This window comes from Python bivittatus, unplaced genomic scaffold, assembly GCF_059951505.1.
Source record: "Python bivittatus isolate LINGU-HERP-01145 unplaced genomic scaffold, Pbiv_v1 ctg000440_np1212, whole genome shotgun sequence".
In the NCBI taxonomy this organism is placed as follows: Eukaryota; Metazoa; Chordata; class Lepidosauria; order Squamata; family Pythonidae; genus Python; species Python bivittatus.
In genome coordinates, this window is record NW_028277063.1 from 1143825 (window position 1) to 1170612 (window position 26788).

Here is a 26788-nt window from a genome sequence, read left to right on the forward strand (position 1 = left end):
CTGAGACCGATAAAGGCATTTTCGGGCACAGTTTGGGTTTATATTTGTTCCATATTCTCAATATGGCACTTCTAATATAATGATTTAAAAAATCTACATTAACCTTAACTTTATCGAACTATAGAAAACCTACCTGGGAATTGTTATCCAACATATGTAGAAGGTACTAAGTTGGACAACTATGTGTCAGGCAAATCTTATTTCACGTTAACTTCTGAAGCTCTTCGGCTGGTACATTCCAGATATGTTGAACTTCAAATTTATCAGCACAAGACAGCATGGTTGTACCAAGGGATTATGGGAGCTATAGTCCCAGCTACTCAAGGATACCAGTATGAGAAGATCTTGTAAGAGGAGAGCTGTGCTAGTCTATAGTGGCAAAAAATCAGGAATCTGGTAGCACCTTTTCTGGCTAACAAATTTTATTCAAAGCCAGCTCATGAAAGCTTATGCTTTTAATAAAAATTTGCTATTCAGAAAAAGTGCTACCAGATTCCTAACAATTTGGGGAAGGTTATCCTTAGATAAGGCAGCCAGTTTGGTGTAGTGGTTAAGGCACCAGGCTAGCAACTGGGAGACTGTGAGTTCTAATCCTGTCTTAGGCACGAAGCCAGCTGGGCCAGTCACTTTCTCTCAGCCCTTGGAAGGAAGCAATGGCAAGCCACTTCTGAAAAATCTTGCCAAAAAAACTGCAGGAACTTGTCCGGGCAGTCTCTGAGAATCAGATATGATTGAACAGATAGAAAAAAAAAATCCTTAGATATTTTAGATATGTTGCTATCTTTCTGCTTTAGCTCTTTCACAAGCCTGCCGAGGCAAAGATAATTGGGGGGCAACAAATGTACTTGTACGCTGAATTCCTTGGGACAAAAGGGTGAGATTAGGGGGGAAAAAAATACAGTTAAGCCTCAATTTAACAAACCTTGCTTTGGTGGCCTTCAGATTAATTGGATAAAATCTGACGGATCTGAGTTTTGTAAAATTTCAGGCAATAATGGAGTTCACATCAAACAACGGACAAAGTTGTCTGAACCAATTTCCCCTTAAAGTGGGTTCTCACTGTTACCAGAAAAGTTTTTTCTCACACTGCAGTTTGAAAAATCCCATTTGCTATTTAGCAGACATATGGCTTTAGGGGACACCAATTACCTCTTTGTCAGTTAAGCTGATAAGAAAGGATAAACGGCATCCTTATGGCATGACTCTCCGCTGGTCAGGTTTCTCTGCTTTGCATCTGAATGATGAAATATCAGAGACCCCATATTTGAATGATATAACAAAACCTGCAAGCTCACCCTCCTTTAAAATGTTAATCTCTTTCCTCATGTAGCCTTCTAAAACAGTGTTTCTCAAACTTGGCCACTTTGAGATGTGTGGACTTTGAGATGTGTGGACTTCAACTCCCAGAATTCCCCAGCCAGCATGGCTGGCTGGGGAATTCTGGGAGTTGAAGTCCACACATCTCAAAGTGGCCAAGTTTGAGAAACATGGTTCTAAAAGGTATCTTTGGGGGCCGCTCCTACACAGTTCATCTATCTGACTTTTGAGTCTTTAGAATAGTGTTTTTCAACCTTGGCCACTTTAATCAGATGTGTGGACTTCAATTCCCAGAATTCCCCAGCCAGCATAGAGGGGCAAGGGTTGTAAGAGTATCTGGAAGGGGGATGCTGGCTGGGGAATTCTGGGAGTTGAAGTCCACACATCTTAAAGGGGCCAAGGTTGAAAACCACTGCTTTAGAGCCTATTTGCCTCTCCATCAGCTTGAACAATTCCTGCAACTTGTCGGCAGGCCTTAGGGCAGACTCGAAAGCCAGCTGGCAAGGTGGCCCTCACCCCCCTCCATCCTGCCCCTTCAAATGCCCCTCCCAATAGGCCTGGCCTGAACGGAAAGCCCCCACTGAACCCCCACTGACTGAAAAGCCGGGGTGGCGGGGTGGTGGGCTCCGCGTTGGGCCCAAAGGTCAGGCCAGAAGCCCCGTTGCACCAGAGCGGCGAGAAGCCAGCGCGAGCCAAGAGTCGGCCAGGTGAGCGAGGCCGCCGTATGTAAATAGCAGCCTGTCTTGCCGCCTCTGACTGGCTCTGGCCCGGCGCCCAGCCCGTCCCCAACAGGTTAGGCCACTTGTCCGTCACTCGCGAAGGTAGAGCCACGAACACCGCCTCCCGCCTCAGTGCACCTGCCTGCTGGGCTACCTGGAAGATCGTGCGCTTGGGCTCCCGTCACTGCTTCTCTTCAGCGGCAGCGTCGTCGTCGCCGCCGATCCACCTGGACACGCCATGGAGGGGCTGCGGGGTGGCCTGAACCTCGCCTTGCGCCTGCTGTTGCTCCTCGTCGGCTGCGGTGAGTACAGTAGTAGTAGGCGAGAGCCGTTCGGGGCGCGTTGAAAGGCAGCGGGCAGCTCCTCGCAGGGCGCCGTCCTGTTGCGTCCCGCGCACCTTGCAGTTTGGGCGCGGGCCGTTTTTGGCGTTCCCGCCCCGGTTCGGAGCTGAGTCTCGCTTGGCAGCAAGCGCTGAGGCTGAGCGGTAAGGACCGCCGCTAACCTCCCTTAGTGGGACGGGCCTTTAAAGTTTCCAGTCCTCACGGGATGGGCTTTAGGAACCGAGTTTTGCAGAGGGGGAATTAAAACAGGAGCTCCTTGCCTGGGTCAATGAAGAAATTGGTGGCTTTGATCGGAGGGCCTGGAGGCAGCCCCCAAGCTGGGCTCCATCAGCTGTTCTGCTGGGGACAGCTGAATGCAGCGATTGCTCAGGGCAGCCCTGCAGAATAACTGTGGTGATTCACCCCTGGCCATTGTATCCAGAAATATACTTCTTAAAATACAGCGGCTGCGGCTCACCAGGGGTTTCAGCTTTGAAGCTTGATCGTCCTTGTGCCTGAGGCTGCGGCTGGTTGTTCGTCTCCAAGGAAGGACTTCCTGCTCTAAGAAATCATTTTCTTAATTCTGTTTCTCGCTGTTCCAGGTTTAATTTTGATTTTTCTTTTGAAAGGTCTTCACAGTGTGCATACCCAGAGTTTCAGGCTGAAGTCTAGAGCTAAGCCAGTGTTGTCCAAACTTAGCCACTTTAAGATGAGTGGACTTCAACTCCCAGAATTCCCCAGCCAGCTGGCTGGGGAATTCTGGGAGTTGAAGTCCACTCATCTTAAAGTGGCCAAGTTTGGACAACACTGAGCTAAGCTAATCTGATTATGAAAGGAGAACCCCAAACTTACCACTGTATGCTCTGTTCCTGAGTCTTACGGAGTTGTGCTTTACTGCACACCAGTGCTGTGGGGGTGGGGGTGGGATGACAGCTCTTCTTATTTCTGAATGCTTGGCTGGAGAGCTGTAGTGTCTTCTCAGTTTTATCGTAGAATCAACACTTCTTGGTTTCCCATCCTTCTTCCTGAAACCAGCAGTATGAGCAAGACTAGGAGAGGGTGGATTGCTTGTTAGATTGCAAGAGGGCAAAGGTCTGTATTGGGGAAAAAACACAGCAAGAGAAAGGGGTGGAAATATTTCTTGGGATATCTCAAGGAAGAAGAGTTGCCGTCTTATTTTTTTCCTACTGTTTTTCCACTGGAGCTTTCCTGCTTTTAGCACAACTCAGCAGATATTCCACAAGAAAAGTTGCCTAGCTGTGGTTGTATCTCTAGGCTTGGAAGAGCTGCGCTTACTGTACGTCTTCCTGCCAGAATTTAAGAAAGAAAACTGCAACACTAGTTTGCGCTAAGTATTTAAAAGGAAGGGCTCGTCCGAATAGGAACCTGTCGCTTGATGTGTAAGATGGTTTTTAGTTACTCTTTGAAGGAGGTTTAACTATTCGTCTGTGCGCAGCCTCCAGGCCTGCATCGTCCTTCCTGACAGATGTAGAAATATAGTGGTACCTGTCTGAGGTGAGCAGTTGGAGTTCTTCCTTCTCTTCTGGGAGGAAATCTGTCCTTGGAGCCAAAAAAAAAAAAAAAAGCATTATCTCTTTTTTGGTTGCTACACCCACTGTTTTACAAATGATACAGCCAATGGCCTGGCTTCTGAAACTTCCATTATCTTCTTGCATCAAACCCGAAACTCCTACTAGTCAAATACACTTCACGGAAGAGGCATTAAAATCCAAGCACTTGGGAACGGTGGGTCCTGGAGTGTTTTTTATGTGTGAGTGTTCACATTGGTGTGTGTTCTCTCCAGCCTGCAGTTGGTCAGATTATGTCTGTAATCAAACAGATTAAGGAAATAAGATATAAGATGCTTTGGCCCTCAGGGCTCAGCCAGGTAGCAGTAGCCGTGCTTGGTCCTGGAACATGAGAATAAAGTGAACAGCATCCTTTTCTTCGCCCCGAGCCACTACAACCAAACTCTGCACTCAAGAATAACGGATGCAATTTGCCAGGCTTTGATGCTTCCTTGTTTTTTTGGGTTGGCAAAGAGGGAGAGTGATTTTGCAAAGCGTTAAACACAAATTTAAGTTGCTTCCAGCAATTCAGATTTGCCAGAATTTGTTTACTCAGTAAGAAGTCAAGTTATATCAGGTTGGTTCAGATATTGCATTGAGACATGACATGACTTGCTTAGTTTCAGCTTAGTGAGATGTATGAACCCGGCCATTGTGGTATGGAAATCAAGGTTTATAGCTTATTGTTAAGTAGAAACAAGGGTATCATGGTTTGGTAAAAACCATGGTTAAAACAAATAGTGACTTCAGCACAATGTTAAAGCTAGATTGATAGGGGCTCTCCTGGGTTCCTTTCCAGGTCATTTAAGTCATTTTGCATGCGTTGTTGTTTTTTAATTTTTTCCCCTTCATCTTTTAGCAGTCTGTGATTGCTGGCCCTGAATAAGCCTGGCCCTCTTTGGGCTCTTTTCTTCCAAGGTTCAGATTCCTACCCCCCACCCCCACCCCAGAAAAGTACTGTAGTTAATTTTGCAAATTTTGGGTGTGAAGAGGCCTTCATCTTATATATGGATGACAGTATTCGGAATATGTCAGGACCAGCACTCAGAGAATTTAGATTTTTGTGGAGTCCTTGGGGTTCTCTGAGCTTGGTTGTTGCTAGAATGGATGCTGGCACTGAAGATGTTACCTAGCCAGGTAATGAAACGTTTGCAAGAAAACAACCAAGCTCAGAGAACCCCAAAGACTCCACAGTTCAACCCTGGGCTACATATATTCTCTTCAGTTTAGATTTTTATTGTATTTGTGTTCTTGTTACTAACAGAGATGCAGAAACAAGCTTTGCCTGTTCTTGTTGAGAAAAGGTGCATATGTTGAAATTCTGCCTTTCACGTAACAGCGAAAGCAGGAAAATATGGATGTCTCTTGGCCTTTTTATTTCTTGACTGGAAAAAATGGTTTAATTGAAACTAGCCACGTCAAAATGTTAACACCTTGGGAAGTAAAGTTGTGTGTCCTTTGCTCACAACTGAAGCTGATGGCACCAATTGGCTCTCAGAATGAATCAAGAAGTGCCTCTGCAGTGTCAGCTGTTTGCTCAGCAGTGTGACCTGCAGGTATTCAGTTCTTGCTAGGGCTGAGCACTGGGAGGTGGGTTGGTGTAAGAGGGCACGGATAGGTCAGACTGGTTTCTCTCAGTGACATTTTCTTCCCAAGGGAGTGGCAGCTCTGAACGTCATGAACAGTAATCTAACAAGTCAACCTGGATCTATTTTTAAACATCCTTGTTGCTCATTCAGCCACAGTTTTGTAATGAACCATCAGCAGGATTGGCTTGGAGGCCTGGAATTAGCTGTTGGATTTCACCTGTGACATCTCAAGGGTCTTTTCAGATGTTAAGTTATGCCTGAGGACTCTGCCCTACTTGAGAGCAGATTTACATGCCAGTAAATACAGTATCCCCCAAAGGATGTTGCTGGTCCTTGTTTAAAAATCCTACCATAGGAGATCAGGATTGTTGGGCCCAGTATTTTTATGTGCAATGAATTAGGGGTCCCCAAATGCCGTGTGGTATTGGTGGATGAGCACTGACATCACATGGACTGTACAGGGATCCTCCTGGATAGAAAAGGATGAATAATAGTTGGACAAAAAGGTTAATTTGAACCCGACCTCGGTGTAAGGGCATATTCCCAGACTCCCACCAAGACAGTACAACCAGGGGTAGTGGGAAGGGGATTTCCAGCATGGATGGCATGGCTCAGACTTTGGCAATTTTGTGTGAAAAATGCAAGATGGGAGGGTTTATTTAAGCATATTTTGATTATCTAGCTCAGCTTCTCCCAGTTTAGCGGCCTGCAGATGTGTTGGTCTATGATGTCCATTATCTCCAGCCAGCATATGATTAAGGAAGGCTAATCTACCCCTATAGGGTTCTCATGTCTCAATCTTTTCAACAGAGGCACTGAGATTATGGAATAGTTTACCCTTGGGATCTGCCCAGTCTCTTCACCTCTATTTTTAGATGCTTGTTGAACTTAGAGCACTTCTGCACAAGGATTCTGGTCCAGTTCAAAACCAGCTCCAGACCTCTGAAGTCTCATGATATCAGCAGTGTTCATGAGTTGAACAGACTTATTTGTGGTTCAGCAATGGGATAGTTGAACGATAGAAAAATTAAAATTTTCTTTTCATTCTTTCTTTGAAACACCATGGCTCTATGGAGTGTGTGCATGGTTCATTCCCCATCTGTAAGTACTCTAGCCTCACGACCTCCCATCTTCTGAGCTTCAGCCACCTTTGCAGGTCTTTCAAGGGGAAAGGTGACTTGACGACTTTGCAGCACCCCTTCATAGGAATTGCTTAGATATATTTTGGACTAGTTAATGCAAAACCTATCCCCCATCCAGGTCTCCACAAACCACTTCCAGGTAGAGAATTAATTTTTGGAAAAGTACCGAACCACCCTCAGAATAATTGGATGGATCCCCTTGAGGAAAAACAGAATGTTCTGGAATCCTCTGGAATGTAATGTTCCTAGTTTTGCACCTCCATAAACTGCTCAGATACACATGATATGAAATAAGGATGTGGATGGGGTGTGTAAGCAATATTTTATTTTTCCCTTTTGTGTGGAGTGGAGCTGATGGGATATTTTGACACTGCAGGACTGGGACAGGGCAGTGATTCGGTGATCAGAGATCATCTTCAAACTGCTTTTGAGGGATTGAATAGTGAAAACAAGGGTTCAGAAGTGCCCTTATTGTGCTGATGTACCTTCTCGCTTGGTTCTTTCATCTGCTCCTTTGCTTCTGGTTTTGCTTACCACAGTGCAGCCTTCAGCAGGTGGGGCATGGTACGTTTAGTGGTGAAACGAAGAACAAGATTTGGTCATGTTTCCTATGTCCTGATGACTCTGTAGCTGGAATTGATTTCAAAGGAGTTTGATGTAGCCTGGCAGGGTGGGAAATAAATTCTCGGAAAGCAAAGCTGCCGCGAGAAAAATCTGTGCAGGAGAAGAGAGAGGCTGACTCAGATTCTTTAATGCAACTTAAGGAGGGAACATTGGAAAAGCCCACAAGAAATCACCTTTCTCTCTTTGTCAGTATGATGATATCACCCAGTATGTAATTTTTAAAATGAAAAGTACATGGGTTTTGGTAGAGTCTGGTACTGAGACTTTTGCTCTAGAAAGGGCTGTTGCTTTATATTTTATATGGCCTATTTCCTGTGCCTTTCACAAGAGGCGGAACGCATTGAATTGGGGCAGCTTCCTTCAATTATGTTTCTGTCTGATTTCTACCCATTGACAGAGTGGCTTGGGAAGGAACCCTGAGCAAGTTCTTAGGTACACTCGATTCACTTCTTCCAAGATGCTCTTAGAAAAAAGTTGTGGCTTAGCCTTGGGCCCAAATTAAGGCCAGTCTGTGATCAAAGAGCTAAGGCCATACATTCAGTAGAATCAAGGGATAATTGGCTTCCTGTGGACGTTAAAGCAACATGCTGGGGGTGGGAAAAGGAGTGCCCTAAGGTGGAATCACTTTTCATATACAAGAGTATAACTGATACATTGCAAGGTGTCTTTATGTCCTTCTAATATCTTGGTTTTTTTTTCCCTTCATGTTTTTCTCCTGTTCCTATTCTGCAGTCATGAAAGAGACCAGCACACAAGAAAGTAAGAGATTTGTGAATATTGCACATTCTACCTGTCTTCTTACCTTTCCTGTTTCCTTGCTGGCTAATTTAACTCTGCCCTCCCCTCTTCACCTCCTGTTTTGGATTTGTTCCTAACAATCATGGTTTAGTTATACATCTTTCTATGGAAATCCTCAATTCTGTGACTTTTTCAAAATGGGGCTCTCATGATCCATTCTTGGCCTTTGAGATTGCAGTAACAATGTGGATATGCTTCCGCGTGTTAGAATAAAAACTGGAAAGCAACGTTAAAGTAAAAATCAGAGATTTTTCTGGTTGCTGATTATATTTCTTATTATAAGAAATTCTTATTCTGGAGCAGAAGCATACTCACACACAGCCCTGGCTAATTTATCCCATGTCTATATTTGGTGGCCAACAATAAATAAAGTAATACGCTGAATTCTAGAATGGATTGTTTTTTCACTCATGAAAATGTCTTACTTGTCTGCAGCGTTGTGTGGGGTACCTGCCCTGGGACGGATCGTGGGCGGTTTCAATGCTCAAAACGGACAGTGGCCGTGGCAGGTCAACCTGAACTTTGATAGTCATCATGTCTGTGGAGCAACTCTCATTGCCCCCCAGTGGTTGGTTACAGCTGCACATTGCTTCCCCAGGTAAGTTAAGGTATCCCTGAAAGATGTGGGTGTTAGGAAACAGATGGGACGCTTAGAGAGAGGGTTTCAGGGTGCTGGATTCAGTATCCCAGACCTAGGTGACAAACTGGTGAGACATTGTGGAGTTCGTAGAATGCAATCAGTAGAAGATTTTAACTCTCTCTTAACACTGTGTGACAACGTGGTCATTGCCACTGCTGTTGTTAACCACTAAGAGTTCAAAATGCTTTGGATGTATTACTTTAAAAGCACCTCTGTCCATTGTGAGATTAAGCTGGAGGGAGGGGCTTCAAAGCATAGCTCAGGCCGCTAGATGCCACACTGTGCCGCCTTCTGTTTGGTGAAACTCATTGGCTGTAAATTCAAGGCAGAAAAGGAGGTTATTTTCATACTTCCCACTAGTTTGTGGGATCACGAGCGTAAGAGATAGTAATGATCTCAGTGGCTTCTATACATTTAATGATGAACTAATATAATGCAATTCAGTTCATGGCTATTCATCACACTAGCTTCATACAGCCTTACAGTTAAGAAGTAGTATATATTTAAACATCAGGAAAAAAAACCCAAGTGCATGATTATTGCCTTCTTGCCACGCTTGGGTGCTTCCTTGGGAAATCTGTCTGGCCCCTGTTGGAAACAGAAGAGTGGGTCTTGATGCAGCAGGGATGATCTTACAATCTTAGAATCTCAGAAATGTCCTCTGATGCAAACCACCTTCCTCTCTACAGGGTGAATCCGCTTGATATGTATGAAGTAACACTGGGGGCCTTCCAGCTGAACAATCCCTCACCAGACATCCAAGTGAAGCTAGTGCAGGAAGTGATTAAGCACCCCAGCTTCATTGAAGATGAAGGCTCTCAAGGGGACATTGCCCTGGTGAAACTCAACGAAAACGTTTCTTATACTCGGACTGTACGGCCGATCTGCCTGCCTGCCTCGTCAGTCACCTTCCCGAATGGCATGAAATGCACTGTCACCGGCTGGGGGAATATCCTTGCCACTAGTAAGGATGAAAGATTTCATCTACAGGCTGTAATCCCTATTCTTTCCCAAATCTAGTGCCCTTGGATGGCAGTGATACTATAAATCCCAGAATTTCTCATCAGCTAACTGGATACATTTGGCACTTGTAGCTCCAGTGTACCCAAAAGACGCTGGTTTTTTAATTTTCTGATATAATGTGTTCAAGGATGCCAATATATCTGAAATGGTGAACCATTTGTGTATCATGCAGGTTCTTTTGCTGCAGATCCTTCCCAGCGCAGCCAGGGTTTAGTTTTCCGCCCATCTCATTCCAGACCTGTTTGTCCAATTCAGCATTAGGCAATCAATTTTGGGTATCCCACATTTCATTTGCACGGCACCGTTTTTCTTTTTATCAAAACTAAAGGAGTTTGCAAGGATATAGACATGTAAAATAAAACAAAAAACGTTCCTTAATAATAATAAATAAATAATAACTGACAAGATTTCCATCTGTCAGTTACAAAAGGATCCCACACGGCTTGGATCCGCACGTAAACTATGCCGATACATTATGACATCCTAGGTTTTGGGGAGGAACTCGATGCAAATGACGTCCAACACCAGCTAAGGACTTGGCAGCTGTGATTTCATGTTGATGTGTATAAAATAATAATAGTAATAATAAAAACAGAGCAGCAGTTGGAAAACTTCAAGAGGGTGCAGTCGAGGCCTTGGGGGGCTGCAAACAGTGCCATCTCCTAGACGATAGCTTTGAAGCTGTTAATGGGAAAACGAAAAAGAAAGGAAGCCAATGTTCAAGAAGCTTCAACACTTTCTTTACAAGAAAAAGCTTTAGAAAAAGAAAAGGTTTGGGATGCTTTAGCTTGGAAAAAAAGTTGACTGATCAAGGGGTATAAATGAAATTCATTACCACGAAAATGGTGATGGCTGCTAGCTTGGATTCATTCATGAAAAATAGCTGTATCAAGAGCTATTCGTCTTGGAGATTGGATGTTACTTTTGGGTTGGGGATGGGGGGGTCTTCAAATGGTAGTAGCAAGGGAAAAACAGGAGGAGTGGGGGGCATGGCTCCATCTTCTTGTGAGCATTCCAGAGACATCTGTGGAGGAGAGAAAATGCTGGGCTAAGATACATGTTGGACTGATCCAGGAGGAGGTATTCTAATGATTATCTGAGGTTGGTCAGCAGTTGCAGAGGAGACCGCCTGGCTTCCAGGAAGTCCTGAAATCTAGCACTCCTTTGGAATGCCACACCTGAAGAAAGACTGCTCCTCCCATTTACACACAAGACACACATCCTCTAGGATGTGTTGCCTCCACACTGACTTTGTACCATCTCCTTCCCTGTAGCAACCCTCCCCTCGCCCATGACGCTACAACAGCTTGAAGTGCCCATCATTGGTCTGGAGACCTGTAAGTGCCTGTATGGAAAGAACCCGGATCCCGAGGATCCCCACATGCTCCACAGTGACATGATGTGTGCCGGCTTTGCAGGAGGCAAGAAAGATGCCTGTCAGGTGAGACCACCTAGAGGAGAGGAGGTTGGGGGTGCCATTAATTGGCAAAGGGTGGTGGTGGTAGAACATGAGATCCCGAAAACCATGTGTTCTCAGTCACTTTATGAGGGTTGCGCAGGAAAACGTGCGCAATGAGGTCCTGTGCTAATGAGGGTATTCCGGCGCTATAGGATAGACCATTGTTTCTCAACCTTTGCAACTTTAAGATGTGTGGGCTTGCTGGGAAATTCTGGGAGTTGAAGTCCACACATCTTAAAGTTGTTAAGTTTGAAAAGCGCTGCTGTAACCTCTCTCCATTTCTGACCTCTCTTAATATTATCAGGCAGTTGTTATCCTATATACTTGAAGACTCTCTACTTTGCTTCTTTACAAAAAAAAACCCCAACCCCCTCCAACTTAATTCCTTTTGTTTTTCCTAGGGTGATTCTGGAGGCCCCCTTTCCTGTCGCATTGACAACGCCTGGTTCCTGGCTGGTGTCGTGAGCTGGGGAGACAGCTGTGGGGCTGCCAATAGGCCTGGTGTTTATATCCGCACTTCTGTCTATGCCAACTGGATTAAGGAAAATGTTCCAGAAGTGCAGCTCAGTGAAGTGACAGCCCGTATAGAACCTGTCTCTGAAGAGGGCTTGTGCTCCAATACTACAAGCCAGGGTGGACCCTATGATGACATCCAAGCCCCACCAGGCTGGAGCAAGCCTCTTGACCCAAACAATACCTCCAACAATTCTGGTTCCGCAGTCTGTATGGCTAGTCTACCACTTCTTTTCCTTCTCCTTCAGAACTTCCTGTGGTAACTTTCCTCTCCCACCCCAAGTTGTGTAGGGAGAGTGGTGTCTTCCTGTTTTTGTACTCATGGGGATGGTCCCACTATTTCATAGCCTGCTGTGCTTCACGTTTTCTCTTTGCACTCTGGATGCATATAATGCAGTGTGACTCCAATTATGAAATGGTACTGTTCCTCCAAAGCACAAGTTGCCTCTAAGTCTTAGGTCTTAATCTAGTATATATCTTGTAAATCCACCTGCAGCCTTGGTCTAGCGTATAGCATTTTTAAAAGTTCACACTTCACTCCTATTCCTGGCCTTTATTCTGAGTGTCTAATTCATAATTCCCAGGAACATCTCCTTTTTGCCCCTTCCCCATCGCCAGTGACTTGTTTGATCTTTTTTTAAATCATAGTTACATACAAATCTGTAAGCCACCTTTGTTAATACGGACACAATTTCATAACTCAGTGGGAGTCTACTCACCTTTTTATGCAAATTCCTGAACTGCTTTTGGGTATGACTAATCTCTCTGTTCAATATTTGGCTCTCTTCTTCAGTTGCATTCCTCGCATACATTTTGAAACATGATCGGTTTCATGACAGGTTCCTCTCTGTCCAGTTCCTCCTTTCCAGCTTATAAGGTGAATTTTCTGTGGCATTCTTCTGTGCTTCCCAACAGTGTTTGTCAAGACAAGGTCCTCCACAATAGTTTGACTTATTCAAAGATCAGAGCTAGGCCCTTTGAAGAGAATCAGTCAGCTGAATCCTTTATCTCTTTCTTAGGATCTAGTTCAGATCATGGGCTGATGTCTTGCCCAACTCTGATAATTCAGAGAGCAGCATAACATGCCCTAAAGTAAGTTCTTCTCCCTAAAGGTCACTATCTTGTCAAGTAGATAATTCCATTAGTAACTTGGGTGATGGGGGATTTTCATAGGTTAGCAATCCTACTGGCGTGGCCTCTGTTATGGTATCCACTTATGAGGAACAGTTCAAGAAACTTGTTGGAAAATTATGATGCAATTCTAGAACCACCAGGCTCTGAAAAGGGTATACTGTATATTCTATGGAACCACTTCCACTAACTTTTGGTTTGCTCGGCCGTAGTCTTTCTTCTGGGCTGCCTATGACTGACTTCATGTTTGCTCATCCCTTCTCCTGGCTCAAAGACTGATTAAAAGGAGACTCAGCAGAGGTGCTGGGACTTTGAAACCAACCTGTTACCTTTTGATCCTTGGTTGCGTGATTAGGCCCACTTCTGTGTGCTGCTTCCCTTGCAGTTTTGCCTGATTAAGCTGGAATTGTGAAGTGGTAGAAATGCAGCCTCTGGATGTTTCTGCTGTGTAGTTTATGAATCCCTCCAAAGTGGGGGATGGGGCAGAGATTCTGGGCCGTTCTTGTGTGTGAGCATGGCAGGAGTTGTGAGAAATATCATCGGGCAGTTTTCGTTCTGCATGAAGTGTCACCAGTTGTCAGCATGACAGATTTATGGAGTAGCGTGACTCAGATGTGAAGGAGATGAAATGGAATGCTTTTTCAAGTATGCTTGGACAGAAATATTGCCGGCATGGACACAGAATTAAAAGGAATGGTACTCCCTTGTGGGAACAGCAGTGATGATTGAAATTGCCCTCTTTGGGTGGTTACAGTTGTATTTAGATGATTTATATTTGCACAACTTTTTTTAGAAAGTAATGTATGCATCATCTTTTGAGGAAGGATGAAAATCAGATGCTGCTTTCAAGATGAAGGGTTTTAATAAAGTGAATGGTAATTCTACACTAATAAGGCTTTTATTTATTACTAAAGGGAAGCTTTGTGGACTTTTTCTCACAAGAAATGTCAAGGTGGAACTAGAGAAAATTCAAAGATAGCGAAGCAGCTGCTTAAAAGCATTAAGATATACTGGTAGAGTTCTTCAGGAGGCATGCAGGAAGTACATGTCACACTAACAGGATCTGTATTTCCTACAGCTGAGTGTGTGACTCATGGAATTGATCTCGTCACATGAGCTGCACACTGAATAGTTGGTATGAGTTGGTCAAGAACCTGAGATTACTGTAGATGTGCAGTTCTCATACAAAACTGTCACCAGACCCAAGCTAATCAAGAAAAACAACCAAGTCATATTTTGCAGATGAGGAACACTAAGGTTGAGTGTTAAACAACTGACACCTTGGAATGTTGTTGTTAGTCAAACCTTGTGGAAATGAGAGAGAGATGTATTAGTAAACCCCTTCACAGCAGTGTAACAAGTTTGTTAACTACTGCTCTTGTTATAAAAAGGACATACTTTCCATGACCTAAGCATATTGATACAAATCAATCTTCATATCCTGCTACAGGTCTGTTCCTCCTCAACAGTTTTTCTCTAGTTTTCACTTCCAAGGGCTGTTTCTTGCCATTTAGAGTTTTTCACTATGCCACCATTAATGATTACCTTCTAATTCTTGTAAATTAGTCAAAAATGGCACAGTACTTGTTTTATAAGTTTTTTATTAAAATATTTCTTAAACAGAACACACTATATATATGGTGTACACATAAAAACTACAGCAGGGCGACTATATGAATAGATGTTTCTACCCAATACATCTACCACAAGCTCCAGGGCCCCTTCCAAAATCACTGGCCCCAGCATTAAAAGCATGCAAGGACCCTCGTGGAAACTGGTTGCATAAATAGTCGCAAGTTTTTCTCTTCGGCCCACTTGATCGGTTCAAGACACTTCTGATCTTTTTGAAAAGTCCCTTCTCATTTGATCACCACCAAATGCAGTTCATACAATGGAAGGGGAAATGCCAAGTAATAATAGTTCTCTCCTATCTGGAGTTCGTCCATTCATCTGGGTAAAGGCTGTCATTGAGAAGTGCACCTAAGGCAAAAGCACGGTTCTTCCGACTTCTTTCAATACTTTGTTTCTATAAAGCAGGGTTCCTCATCCTTGGACGGGTGGACTTCAACTCCCAGAATTCGCCAGCCAGCAAGGGGAAGTCCACCCGTCTTAAAGTTGCCAAGGTTGAGGAACCCTGCTATAGAGAACCATTTACTTTGAAGCTCTGCAAAAGAAATTGGTTAATTTCCTTTTGGTTACATCATATAAGCCCCACTGCACTATGGAACACCTTACAGCTAGAAGTGACATAGGACTTTTAACTGTTATATGTGCCTATTTCCACTTTTTTTTTCCTGAGTCATAGCACCCAAATCTTGACTCTCCTGCTACTGGCTACCAAGCATTCAACTCTATCGCTTCTGTTATTTTTGTCAGCAAAGTTGACTGTGGGGCAAGAGATACTACTTCAAAACGTTGTTGCTGTTTCTCTCTTTTCCCACATTGTTAATAGTGTGGGACAGTGAAAGGATTCAAACTACTTATCTAGTATAACTAGATCTAGTAAGACCTTTGATGGAACTTTCAAACTTCCCTCCTTTTGAAGACACGGAGAGTGACAACAGATCTACCCAGAGAGACTTTTTTCTCAAGAATTACAGAAGACACAGATTTTTCAATATTTTGAACAAGGCTGACAGGTTCTCCAGCACCTCTTTTGGGGAAGCTGATCTTCCTTCCTAGGATAGTCTGTAATCTCTATTTTTCAATACTGCTGATGGTAATCAGTGCCTCCAACTTTCACTGACCACATGCTCCTCAAATATCCCACCCATGTGTTTATTTACTGCTCAGATCTTGTACTACCAAGATTCTGCTATATTTAATAACCTGCTTGATTCTGGGAGTGGCAGTATCCTAAAGTCTCTAGCTAGAGTAGGTTAGAACTGTCAATCGTTGTAGGTCAATAAGAAATAATAGGACTCTATCTGTTCCTCTTATTATAAGAGTGTGGATACCAGTTCTATCTTAGAGTAAGACACCAGGTTTGGCAAGAAGGAAAGAAATGGAGCTCAATGTCAAGCAACAGAAGAAAAAAAGGGATAAGTAGTCTTCATTCAAATGAACCCACTTGGACAGAGTTCCTGCAACACTCGATAACATCTGTCCTTCTCATAACCCTGACCCACCTGTTCCATGTATACCCATTCAGTACAAAACTGACATCAATGCTAAATTACTGAACATCTTCTAAAATAAAAAGTGGATGTATACTGAGGCCAAGCCCCTTCAGTTTTTCATGTCAGTTTTTCCTTCACTTCTTGGAAATCTTGGCTTGCTTGTGCTTGGGAGGTGCCCATCTCAGGCAGAGAGAATCCACTGGAGAAAGGAAAAAGGGAAGAAAAGGGAATAAGGCAAGTGAGAAGATCTGTGCAGGTAAGTGGAAAAAGCAGAGCAGCCAAATAAGTTCCATCACTATCTCTAATGGGCAGGAATGTCCTTGCCTCAACTGAGAATGCCCATGGAAGTTCGACAGATTAACCAACTTGAGTACTAGAGAAACAACTTTTGCAACAGATAGCAAAATGAATAAAATTATGACTTGGGCTACTAACAGCAAACACAAATAAGTGCCATGGCAAATTCCTTTTAGCTTTTAAGAGGCTCTGCTTGCCATTCAGACCACCATGCATTTTACAAGCAGAGTTATGCCTTGTTTGTACCAGATTCAAGCTTTTCAGCCCCACCCAACCAGTAGCTCCTGACTGAGCAGCTTGTTGAAAAGGAAAGAGACCTGGGAGGGGGTACAAGTAATCTCCCTGCAGCTCCTGTTACATAAATGACATATCCTTGAATGTCATCAGCTCCCTGGAAAAAAAACAATGCCTCTTTCAGCAAAAATCTGGAACGCCTGACTTCTTCCTAGATGCCTCTGCATTTACACTTAGCAGATACTGGGCCTACTGCATGATCACCAATAAGCCAAAAGCAAGTTATTTGGCTTAGTTGTGGAAACAGCTTTATAGAGTACTGTGGTGAGAGGTCATTTAAATGTTTGTACTCACAATGTACAAAGTATTTAAGTTTCTCTGTATTTATGTTGTATTACTGCTTGTGCTGCAAAACAGGGAAGATCTTGTGTGCACAAACTGCAGTGGTATAAGCTAGCAAAGATTAAGCATCCAGTTTTGTCTGGAAACACTAATAAGAACTACATACAATAAATATTTACTATTTGCTGAATGCTTTGTTTCCAATGAAATGACAGAATGTCTTTCTTTCTTTCTTTCTGTGTTTGTTCTTGGGTCCTTTGACTGTAATAAACTTTTCATTCAGTATGAATTGAAAGGGACAATAGAGACAGGCAATTCTTTCTACCTAAAACAATCTCACCCTATGAACTTTCACCAAGCTTGAAACATGCTTCAAATGAAAGGCTAGTATTCTCTCACCACCTCTTCTGCATTCCGGTATGGTAAACGTGCACACAGAAGCAAATAAATAATCCTTCCCAGCTATCTTATGGGAGTTAACTATTAACTGCCTGAGCTGGTGCAGTGGCATGGAATCAGTTGCTTAGGAGACTAATAGTTTGAAGTCCATTCCTCAGAGGGAATAAAGAATGTCAGTTTAGCTGGGATTAGAGAGCACAGTAAAGACTGGAAAGAGGTTCTAAGGAACTGGGAAACTAAAAGGATAAGTTTAGAAGCAAGCAGCCTGCAGCACAGGCAATGGCCTGAGGAGAATCCCCAAGGACAAACAGGTGAAGAATGGTGCTTATAGAAAAACTGGGAAACGGAAGAGAAGGCTCTCAAAAACTTTACAGCACCGAAGATCAGGACACACTGTCTGCCATAGGGAGAAAGAAAAACAGACATACTCATATCCACACCCACACAGGAAAGCTAAAAGAAAGAAAATGACCCACATGAGAATGGTTAAAACTGGGAATCCAAAGAAGCAACAGGTGGTGAAATGTGGAATTAAGAAGGAAGTAAGATGCAGACAATGCAATATTATAAGAACTGCACAGAGAAAAAAGGTTGGGGGCTGCAGGCCAAGAAGCTAAATCTAGCAACTTTAAGAATCTGGCAGGAGATCTTGACAGTTCTACTGTCACTGCAGATCTGGAAACTGTATACAGGCAAAGAGAGAAAGAGAAAGAGAAGGAGGAGTGCTGAGTTAAATGCCACATATAGATCTGAACTAGCAAACCAGACTTGGAGTCAAAAGCATGCCGAGCACTATTTTGCCCTGTCCACCATTTTCCCGTTCTTCAGTACCTGTGATAGGAGGCTTCTTATACTGAGCACTTTTGAGATGCTCCTCAACCAACTTTGGAGTGACACAGATGACATGCTGCCCCTTCCAATACTTGACCATGTTCAATGACTGCAAGGTACTGATGATGTCATTCTGCGTGATGCTGGTCATCTGGCTGTGCCAAGGGAAACAACAACATGAGCAGCAGCTGAACAAGTACAAGATAAGGGGAGGTCAGGAGTTCTTTTAAATAGGTCACATTAAGTTCAGTCAAGGCTGCGCCACAGTAAAATGCTACGAAAGGGCCCATGCTTGTTTATTTATGTATTTATTTGATTTCTGTAGCTGCCCATCTCAGCAAGTGACTCTGGGCGGAAAACAAACATAAAACCATAAAGCAATTAAAAACAATTACAGCCAATACAAAATAAATATATATGATCACCAAGTAAAATTATCACCATAAATGTCAGTATAGGCAGGAAATGGGGCCCTTCCTCCCTCAACACCAAGAGGCATTTCTTACTATCACTTGTAGTCAGATCTCCTCTCACCTGAGATCCTTGATGGAAAGAGTGCCTCGGAAATCCCGAAGGATCTCTAGTAACACCCAAGACCAATAGCTACGGTAGCTCAGCTTGCCGAGGTCCGAAAGGGGCTTCTCGGGGGATCCCACTGTGCTTTCAAGTTTGGAGAGCTCATAGCCTATGGAACAAGAGATCAGAAGTCAAAGCCTCAAAAGCATCTCAGTCAGAATCCAGGCATTTCAAGGACTGGGAGCTGAATGAAAAGCTCAGACTGGATCAAGGGTGTGCTATCATGATGAAAAACTCTTGCAGAAACCAGGAACTAGTACACAAACTCACAGTTTCCTGGGGTGGGGGAAGTAAATTAGTAACTTCAAAATACAAGAAGTACTAAATATTTAGGACCATAACTCAGATTAGGTACCCCTAAAGTGATCAGGATGGGAGGGGTGTTACAAAGAGTGGTAGGCAGAGCAGATGCAGCAGAGGTAACCTGTCACCCTTTTAATGAATCGGGCAAAATGGGATTATCTTCAAATCCAACAACAGGAAGCAATTAAGGGACTGATAATCTATGTTGCAGTTCATTCTTGTTATCATTCATGGCTAGGAAAACAAGCTTACTGAATGCAATGAGGAATTTCCCATAACCCCGCCTCTGGTAGGGGGGCAAGGTAAGGATGCAAGCCACATTATTTCCATCGGGGGATTCCTTCTCCTGGGGAAAAAAAAAATCACAGGAGTCAAATAAATGATGGTATGAAACCTAGCACTAACTGGAGAAATCAACATCCAGAAAATCATAGTGTTGTTTCTTTAAAAAATAGTCATCATTTGTAGCCATGATATCTGGAAGCCCTACAGAAGCTTGCTCCACTGTCACGGATAATAAAATCCATGCTTCCTCTTCTGCTGGAAACTCTCTGCTAAACTAACCTTGGTACTAATTTATTTATCTTCTTTTCTCTTTATATATTTTTTTTAAATTATAAAATTATTTACTAAATTTGTATTCTATTGATCATCCAGAGCTGAAGGCAGCCTGCACACAATGCTCTTTCCCAATTTAATTCCAAGAGCAACCTTGTGGCCATAAGGCTTTTCTGAATCATAATGATTGACCCATTATGATTCCAGGGTGCGTGTAGACTTGAATTTAGTCCAGCACTTCAACCCTTATATTACACAGGCTTCTGTTATGGAGCCTACTCCACTGCAGTTTGTTATATTACTTGCGGAATCAGATTTATACAAATGCAATAAAACTTTGTCCTTCTGTCTGTGAATAAAGGCTTCCAAGCACATAGACAATGAACGATGGTATCACAGACTTCAGAGGAAACCAGAGATTCCCAGACACACACACACATGCACACACCTACATACACACACAGCAATTTCTTCTCCCCCTCCCTGTCAGAAGTCAAATTATAACAACTGAACAAACATGAACACGTTTCTTAAAGTGCATTTTCTACTTTGAGCTTTTCTTACCACACACACATTTTAAACACATAGAAATAAGATTCTAAGTGCTCATTTGGGGTGTGCACAAAATAGAAGAAAGAAATGAGAACTCTTAGTTTGAAAGTTCTGCTGAATCATTTGGGTCAGCCATGGTTTGCTAGAAATGAAACCCAGGATGCTTGGATGGTTCTATGCAAAATAAGACAGAGATGGAGTGAATAGGGCTAGTGCACTAGGCCCCAATTCTGTCCTGCATAACTCCCAGTGCAGCACATGCCCTTGATCTTTCCAGAGCCTTCCCTCCTCTCCCTCCCCATAACCACTGCTGATGTCCCAATGGCCTTCCTGCCCCTCCCAATCTTCCTAGGGCCTTCCCTCAGCCATCCCCACCACTCTCCCTGATATTTCCCTGTTCCCTTCTATCCCGAACCGCTGCTACAGTGTTTTGATCCATGCATGGATGAAAACAGCATGAACAGATCAAAAGACCCTAAGTTTGGATTTACATACACAGCACCTAAAACTAGTACTGCACAGAATACTTTGCACATCTGTAATGTCTGTCCTCCCCTTTATATCACAAATTTAGTTACAGTTCACTCTCCACTCCCTGAACACAGGCAGCCAGTACCTTGGAAAAGTAGCCAACAATATGGGCTCCTTGCCTGTCAACCTCAGTAAGGATGTAGAAGACAAAGGGCTCCACATCAAAGTAGAGGGTCTTATGATCCAGGAACAGTTTGGCCAAAAGACACAAATTCTGGCAATAAATCTGGGGGAAAAAATCAAGCATCAATAAGGACATAGGCTTCAGACAAAAAGTGTGAAACCCAGGAGCAAAGAGGAGAAAGACAAGCGTTGGCCCTTTCCTTACCAAAAAAAGAAAAGGCGTCTCTGAAATATTCTTTCTAAAACAATAGCACTTCATTCACAACTTGTTGTCTAAAACCAAAATCTGGTTTTCTAGAGTGAAAGACAGTATATCCAAGTTGTTCAAAAAGCCAAGAATGCATATCAGAAAAATAAACTTTGTGTAAAGTTCCTCTTCTGGAAGCTTTTGAGCCTCACAAATAGCTATCTGCAAACCCAACTGCTCCTTCTTTGAACCAGGCCTATCTGGGCCATTCTGTGGGTAGTCTGGCAGTCTTCCAGAATTTAACCTCCAAAGCAATTCCAGACGACACAGACTTGTTCCAGGGGCTGGCCCATGTCCTGAAATTATAGTTTTGCATATCCCAACTTACAATCAGCCTACAGTTTCTAAGTGATTCTTTGAAAAGAAAGTGAATCTTCTGGTTGCATTTCATATTCTGCATTATCTGATACATTCCATAACTTCCTGATTGGTCTTCCCAAAATACAGATGCAACCAGTTCTTACCTATGATTTTATCCACTGTTAGGGTTCAATAAAACAGCCTCCATATTACTATCCATGCCCAAGATTACCCTTTCCCAACCTGGCACCCTTTAGATATTGATTCAATAGGTGCCACCAAGTTGGTATCGACTCTTAGTGACTATATAGACCTTCTCCATGACGATTTGTTCCTAACTGGTCCTTCAGGACTTCCAAAGGTGCAGATATCACCGCTGTAATAGAGTTCCCCCATCTTGCTGGTGGTCGTCCTCTTCTTCTCTTTCCTTACACCCTTCCCAGCATTAAGGCCTTCTCCAGAGAGTTGGATCTTTGGATAATGCATAATGCGTCCGAAGTAGGATAACTTGAGCCTGGTCATTTGTGTCTTGGGTGAGAACTCTGGGTTGATTTATTCAATGAGCCATCTGTTTGTTTTTAGATATATCTTTTAAATATACTGGACTACAACTCTCAAAATGTTTTTGTCAGCACAGCTTTCCAAGTTATTTGCCATCTTTGATATAGCTGTTTCTATATCAAAAGGCTGAAGGTTAGAGGCTACTGGCCCACACAAAGTTTCTTATCTGCATATAGTTTGGCTTGTATAAAAGATATTAAGGCCACTACTGATGAACAGCCAGCATTGGAAATCCCAAGAGATTCCTTCCAAGCTTAGTTTCCTTAAACCCACCTTTCTAGGGCTTTGCCTATCAATGAAATAAACATTCTCAGCCACAAGCATTCAGTTAAAAATGACTTGTAAATGTGGGGAGAAGTATATTATATACCTAGTTAATGACTGTTCATGACTATCCGGAGTGACTTTGTATCTGAAGAGCCAGTTTTCAAGAGAGTGAACATGGCAAACTCCAAGTTCCCAAAGTAGCAAACCTGCCACTTGGACCACAGAAAATGAAAACAGTAACAGCTAGTGGAAACCCTGGAGCTGAAGTGAGCTCTTACCTTGTGATCTTTGCCATCCACCTCATATACTGAGATGTTGTTTTTGCGGTAGATTTCTTTCCCTGGTGGTTGTCGCCACTGACATTGCCCCTGAACAACAACAACAAGATCTATGAGTACCAAAAATGCCAGGTATCCACAATTTTTCTGAGTAATTCCACCCATTGACTTGTTCAGTGCAGCTTCTACATTTATTTGGCTTTTGACCAGGTTACTATTCTCCAGCTTCGTTTTAGTATTACTCTTTTAGATTTTTCTGGTTGATAACAGTGAAAATACTGAAACTAAATACGCCAGTTCAGATGTAGTGGTATACACTGATCCCCAAACATTGTTTTCTCTGCCTTTCTGATAGTTTCATTCCAGTTACAGGTTCTATGGTGCTCAATTCTCTCCCACCCCAACCTTCCCCAGCCCTGTGCCCCTGGCAACCATCCTCCCCCTTGCGTACAAGGTGATAGCGGTAAGTCTTCTCAAACTTCATGTACTTGAGGCAGTATTCACAGATCCACAGCTTGGGCTGCTTCCCATAGTCTTCTGGGAATGGTGAGAAATACCATGCATCAATCTCATAGTTCCCAATATGGATTTTGTCCACATATTTCACTTTGGTGATCTGAGGAGAGAAAAAGATAAGCGGTGGCCTAGGAACAAAATTATGCTTCCTTTTCCAATACTCTTTGGGTTTAAAGCCAGACAAGGCTAGACTAGGCACCGATAAACACTCACTGCTTCATGTTCCTTCTCCAAAGCTGCTGTAGTAGGATCCATCTCAGCGTAAGTCTGCAGTGGGAGAAAACACTCTGGTGGGTATAAGCAAACATTCCCTGGAAAAGTCACCTTCTATTGCCAGCATAAGGGTAGCAATAGCACCAAAAGTGCATTCAGGTACTCTGGTTTTTTTTTTTCCACCTCTGGAATGGATATTCCGTAGCATAGCACAGTTCAACCTTCCTAGCCACCTCTCCCCTGCATCACCTTTTGGACATGGTTGATTTCGTCATGTTTGCGCTTCTGATTGCGAGTGATCTTGCGCTCTGGCTGCTCAGAAAGTTCATTCATGTATTGATCAGTGTTCTTCTGCACAGCATCTTTGACTGTCTTGGTGAGGGCCAGGCGGTTCTTATCCACCCACTCATCCAGACGTCGGTTGACTGTGAGAGCCGGAGGAGAGTTAGGAGATCACGGAAATCTCCCCATTCCCCGCAACCAACCCACACAAAATATTCCATCCCACACAAAATATTCTAAATGTTCTCTACCTAGAAATGAAATATGGGAACAAGAATGTCAACCCATCCTGCCTTGCTCGAATCTGGAGTGAATATAGGTTGGAACCTACTGATGGACTTTTAGACGATTTGCCATAGATCAGCAAGGACTTCTGACTGCCAGTGATTTATCAACAGTAAACAAAAATCCCCACCCTAAACAGAGCTTTGAATGTGTGTGTGTCCAAAGACTGTGTGTGACAGCTTTAATTCTAGTACTAGAAAAATAAAACCCTGAATTGACATTAAGCAAAATCTTCCTGATTTCCACCAATAAACACTCCTTCAGTGTCTTCCCAGAGCTCAACATTGAACTCAAGACATACAATTTCTTCCTCTACTTCTTACTCTTGACAAGCCTTTTTTCCTACAAAGTGGGATAACTGGCACAGCTTGGGTCTCATCACACTGTGCTAAGGCCACACTACAATGCTTCTTTATCTAACAACTTATCATTAGGGTGCAGACAGAAACACAAACTTAGGAAACCTACCTAAAACTATAGATCTCCCTATGCTCATCTGATCTCAAAATGACTTGACCAAACAATATAATTTATGGAAGATTGCAGGAAAAAATAATAAAAGTCTTGTTATATTTGATTTGATTAGATCAGTGGTCAGTTGGTTAGGAATTCTAGGAATTATCATCCCAGTTTATCTGCAGGGCATGAGATTAGGGAAGACTGAACTAGGTAAGACACCTCAAACTTTCTCTTCATTATACAGATACGGAATCTCAAAATGGCACTTACATCCTACATAGTGAACATAAAATTCCTCTCTGGCTTCTTGCTCGTTGAGCCGAGACTGAATCACCTCTGCAGAATCTGAAGGGGAAGCAACCACCAATTCGGTTAAAGGACATTTCAGTGATGAAAGGTGAGAAGTTTAAATCAGCCTTCGCCTATACGTTGCCCTCCAGATGTGCTGGCTGGGAATTTGGGCAGTTGTAATCCCAGAACATCCAGAGGGCCCTAAACTGGAAAAGACTGCTGCAAGTTACAAATATTTTATCTTGAAGCATCTTGCTGAAAATAGTTGAAAGAAAAGAGCAGAAAAGATTTTGATAGTTTATCAAGGCTGTATTTCTGCAAGATGTATTATTTTTATTGTACTTATAGCCCACTGCAATCAAACAACTCTCAGCAGCATTAACACAATGTAGGAAAATGATGTTTTGGAATAAACAGCAGGAAATCACCATAAAATCAAAACAATAAACAATAAAATAACAACTCATAAATAAAACAAAAGTGGTCTGTGGAAGAGTTCAGTGTAAGAGTTCAATTTTCAGAATTTTTTGCAATGTACTCAGGGAGGGGGCCAGCTTGATTTCTACGAAGAGATTGTTCCATTGAATCAGTATTGCTAGAAACTATAAGAAACAGCACCTCCAGGCTTCAGCTCCTGTTATCTCCCAAAAGTGGGGCACTAGGAGCAGTTTATCTCTAATTAGGATTAGGAAGATAGTGGCCCAGTATAACAGAAAAATAACATATAACAAAAAAGACCATAAAACACATTTTTTCCCCAAAAGATAGCAAGCCAGCATGGAAGTAGCCTATAAAACTTAAGTTCATTCTTACCAGCTAAGCTAGAGGCACTGATGTGGGCATTGTGTAACCAAGGACCCACAATATTATAGGAGTGCGAACACAGAGAAGTCTCCACATATTTCTGTAATATGTACAAGGATACTTTAGAGAAATGTAACAGAAGAAGAAGGAGAATGCATACCCCATGCATGTTTAGTTGCAATTAAATTATAGAACGTTCAGTGGAGTACTGTTAATCAATGTGCCAAGGATCAGTCTTAAATAACTGTACTGAGACTTGAAGCCATCAGGCTATCAGTCTAGCTTCTGGTATCATATAATAATTTATATGAAATAGATCCTTCCAGTGGCCCAAAAATTGTGTTACCTCCTTCAGAACCTAATGTGATAGCTTCCTTCTTCTCTTTGGGGAAATGGATTAACCATCCTTTTCAAAAGAGAAAGAGGACGAGACCTGAGTATTTCACAACTATGTGTGGCTCATGTTAATGCTGTGTATTAAGCTACGCAGGATGGATTTGGCTTTAGATGTTTTATGGCACTTTAGGAATCTTTGAAATAATTTGAGATTAAAAGTGCTAAATCAATAATCATCTTTATAAATAATAATAAGAATAATTAAACATGTATGGTGTCTGACTCTCAATGACTCTGGGTGGCTCACAACACACAAAGGAATTACAATTAAATCAATAAAAGATAGAGGTGAAAGGACATCCTGCATTCATTGTGAGGAAGGTAGTAGATAAAACCACCTGCTTTATTTATTTATTTGATTTACTTCCTGTCTTGCCTACAAGGAAAGGCAGCATACACAGCACTCCCCTCTTGCGCTTTTCCCCACAACCCTGTTAGATATGTCGGGCTCAAACAAAATGACTGGCTCAAAGACACCCAATAAACTTCCATGGATAAGGGTGGACTTGAACCTGGCTTTCCCCGGCCGAAGTCCAATACCTTAACCACTATAAGCCACTGACTCTCCTGATAGCTGATCGAGGTGTATTTCGCAAGTTTTATGACGACGACGACAGCCCTTTCCAGCGGGAAATATATTCATAGCGCTGAAAAATGGGGGCGGCCGGGCGGGCGGGCAGACGGCCCGTTCCCGTCGCCTTCGGAGACGCACTTACGCCACGTCCCGTCCCCTCGCCGACACAGGTAGGTCTCTCCAATCTCCACGGTGACTTCAGCCTCGCGAGAGGGCGGCGACGAAGACGGGCGGCTCTGGCTGCCCGGGCCCCCCGCGCTGCCTTGCCTCGGCGCCTCCTCTTCCTCTCGCCCCCCCGGCCCCAGGCGTCGTGGGTCCGAGCCGGGGGGGCTCCCCCGGTCCCCTCCCCCGCCGCCTTCGTCTGCAGCGGAGGCCGTTTCGCCTCCTCCGGGCCCGGCCGCCGCCGCTGCCATGACAACCGCCACCGCGACAACTCACGCGCAGCACACTCCCTGTTCGCAACCAACAGCTCCCCCCACCCTCCAGGCCCAAGCCGGAAGTGATTTCTTTAATCGGAAACTTTGTCATCATAGAGATATAACTTCCTGGCGATGGCGCGCAAGTGTGACGCCATCGAGTCCGGATCACGTGATGTAACTCTTGCCAC

The 26788-nt window shown here is 43.3% G+C and overlaps 2 protein-coding genes across 2 annotated transcripts; one reads left to right on the plus strand and one right to left on the minus strand.

The window, feature by feature from the left end:
- The first annotated feature begins 1774 nt into the window (after positions 1–1774).
- On the plus strand, positions 1775–13164 carry PRSS8 (serine protease 8). The gene is made up of 6 exons (XM_007437543.3): positions 1775–2338; positions 8012–8038; positions 8513–8675; positions 9407–9681; positions 11015–11181; positions 11601–13164. Exons 1-6 carry the CDS (start codon positions 2275–2277, stop codon positions 11973–11975), a joined length of 1071 nt encoding a protein of 356 aa, XP_007437605.2. The 5' UTR covers positions 1775–2274; the 3' UTR covers positions 11976–13164.
- A 1263-nt stretch (positions 13165–14427) lies between these two features.
- Positions 14428–26668, minus strand: KAT8 (lysine acetyltransferase 8). The gene is made up of 11 exons (XM_007437542.3): positions 26324–26668; positions 24387–24461; positions 23340–23515; positions 23091–23144; positions 22813–22977; positions 22362–22451; positions 20671–20811; positions 19197–19290; positions 18600–18750; positions 18066–18220; positions 14428–16161 (listed from the first exon to the last, which is right to left on the minus strand). The coding sequence occupies exons 1-11, from the start codon at positions 26592–26594 to the stop codon at positions 16097–16099; spliced, it is 1437 nt and encodes a 478-aa protein (XP_007437604.2). The 5' UTR covers positions 26595–26668; the 3' UTR covers positions 14428–16096.
- Positions 26669–26788: the final 120 nt, after the last annotated feature.

Excerpts from the sequence above, each read along its gene's own strand:
- KAT8 (XM_007437542.3), bottom strand. The coding sequence starts at position 26,594 with ATGGCAGCGGCGGCGGCCGGGCCCGGAGGAGGCGAAACGGCCTCCGCT. Across the intron at positions 22,452-22,812 it reads AGACTTACCGCTATCACCTT|GGGCAATGTCAGTGGCGACA; the intron begins GTACGCAAGGGG and ends GTTGTTGTTCAG. Across the intron at positions 20,812-22,361 it reads TGGATGGCAAAGATCACAAG|ATTTATTGCCAGAATTTGTG; the intron begins GTAAGAGCTCAC and ends TTTTTCCCCCAG.
- PRSS8 (XM_007437543.3), top strand. The coding sequence starts at position 2,275 with ATGGAGGGGCTGCGGGGTGGCCTGAACCTCGCCTTGCGCCTGCTGTTG. Across the intron at positions 2,339-8,011 it reads GTTGCTCCTCGTCGGCTGCG|TCATGAAAGAGACCAGCACA; the intron begins GTGAGTACAGTA and ends CCTATTCTGCAG. Across the intron at positions 9,682-11,014 it reads GGGGAATATCCTTGCCACTA|CAACCCTCCCCTCGCCCATG; the intron begins GTAAGGATGAAA and ends CCTTCCCTGTAG.